Source organism: Penaeus monodon, chromosome 28, assembly GCF_015228065.2.
Source record: "Penaeus monodon isolate SGIC_2016 chromosome 28, NSTDA_Pmon_1, whole genome shotgun sequence".
Classification (NCBI taxonomy): Eukaryota; Metazoa; Arthropoda; class Malacostraca; order Decapoda; family Penaeidae; genus Penaeus; species Penaeus monodon.
Genome location: NC_051413.1, coordinates 6,920,507 through 6,921,999, shown reverse-complemented (window position 1 = coordinate 6,921,999; position 1,493 = coordinate 6,920,507). Strand labels below are relative to the sequence as shown.

The 1,493-nt window shown below is 34.1% G+C and overlaps 1 protein-coding gene across 1 annotated transcript in view; it reads left to right on the top strand.

The window, feature by feature from the left end:
• The window catches only part of LOC119591029 (protein scribble homolog), a gene marked incomplete at its 5' end in the record, with an annotated part of 112,139 nt that overhangs the window by 75,949 nt on the left and 34,697 nt on the right, over nt 1-1,493 (top strand). Inside the window, 1 exon segment of the mRNA XM_037939758.1 lies at nt 63-221. Within this exon segment, the coding sequence (XP_037795686.1) occupies nt 63-221 (159 nt within the window).

The following is a 1,493-nucleotide window of genomic DNA, read 5'->3' as shown; positions in this document are numbered from 1 at the left end:
ACTTCAGTTATTATGTTCACACTTCTAGATTTAACCTATTAAACATAGCTGTCCTCCTATAGGTGATGGAGGTTGTAAGAGCAGCAGAACAGCTGACATCTCGCCCACCGTCTCAGAACTCAGCAGTTGTGCCAGGGTCTCCGCTGGAACGGAAAACTTCGGCTGATAAGAAAACTACTGTTGTTTTGGCCAAGCACACTCTTGCTCCACAGACTAGTACAGTAAGTACAAATATTCCATTAGCGTTTTAAAGTGTCTTTTGATGTGATTAGTATGAAGCTCAAGGATGGTTTCAGCTATGTGATAGAAGAGGCTGTAACTGCTAAACTCTTGGTTAATAAAAGAAACGTTATTGTATGATAATGTTAATTGTGGAACTTTTCATACAAAAAGTTGCAGCCAATCTACATAGTTGATTCCACATTACTATTATCTTTTAAACCTAAGTTTTATATAGTCTTTGAGCCTCTGATGCTGTGGAATGTACCAGAAACCCTATGACATTTGCTAGTGTTTTCCCTTCTTTTACCCATAATTTGTACTTGATATAAACCTATAAGGTCATTGCTCTTTTCCTAAATTAAACTACATCATTAATCTCTACTCCTTGATTTTGAAAGCTCATTCTGAAGGTGACAGGTCTGTACAAAAGGGCAGTGACCTTTAAAATGAAAATGCATGAATATCACACACTTGTGGTAAGTGTCATAATCTCCTTACTTAATCTGTCCCTTATTGTCTCTCTTCTACTTAATTACTAACTTTGTTTATAAGTTTGTGAGATGTACATCTCTGCTAGACAGGAAACTTGGAAACTAGTCCTGTACGACTGTATTAAACAGCAATAAGTGGTTCTCAGCTTGTCACTCTGGTGTCATAGATCATGCCAGCAGTTGATAATTGAATATGATCATACAGAGAAGGTTGTGTGTTTTTCTTTTTTCTGAGACAGGCTAAACAAGAAGAAAAGGAAGAGTGTTAAAAGGAAAAACTGTTAGTATGTCTTTTTAAAACCAGCCTTTTTTAGGAAAGGTATAAAATAGTATCTTCTTGATAACATTATTAAATGAACTTATTTTTCTGCATCATGAAGGATGATCTCTTGAAATCTTTTGAAAACTGAACTCTTAATCTATGTTCTCGATGAATCTATATGTTATCCTTAGAAAAAAAAATAGTCTATATGTGTTTATATAATAAACAACAAGTAAACATACTGCTAAAATTGGATTTGTCTGTCTAGTAAATAGCTACCCCATGCATGTGTGCCAAGAGGATTTTGAATACATTACCAGTGCAACAAGATCAGATTTTATGTGAATAGACTTAGGCTCTATTATAAAACACACAACTTCTAGATCTTGTGCATGTTTTTGTAAACTTTGAATTAAGTTTCTTTTCCTTAATTTTGTCATAAAATTGTTGGGTCTGTGTGTATTCTTTAGGATAACTCTCTTAAAAATCCTTAAAATGGGGATTAAATAATTGTAAGC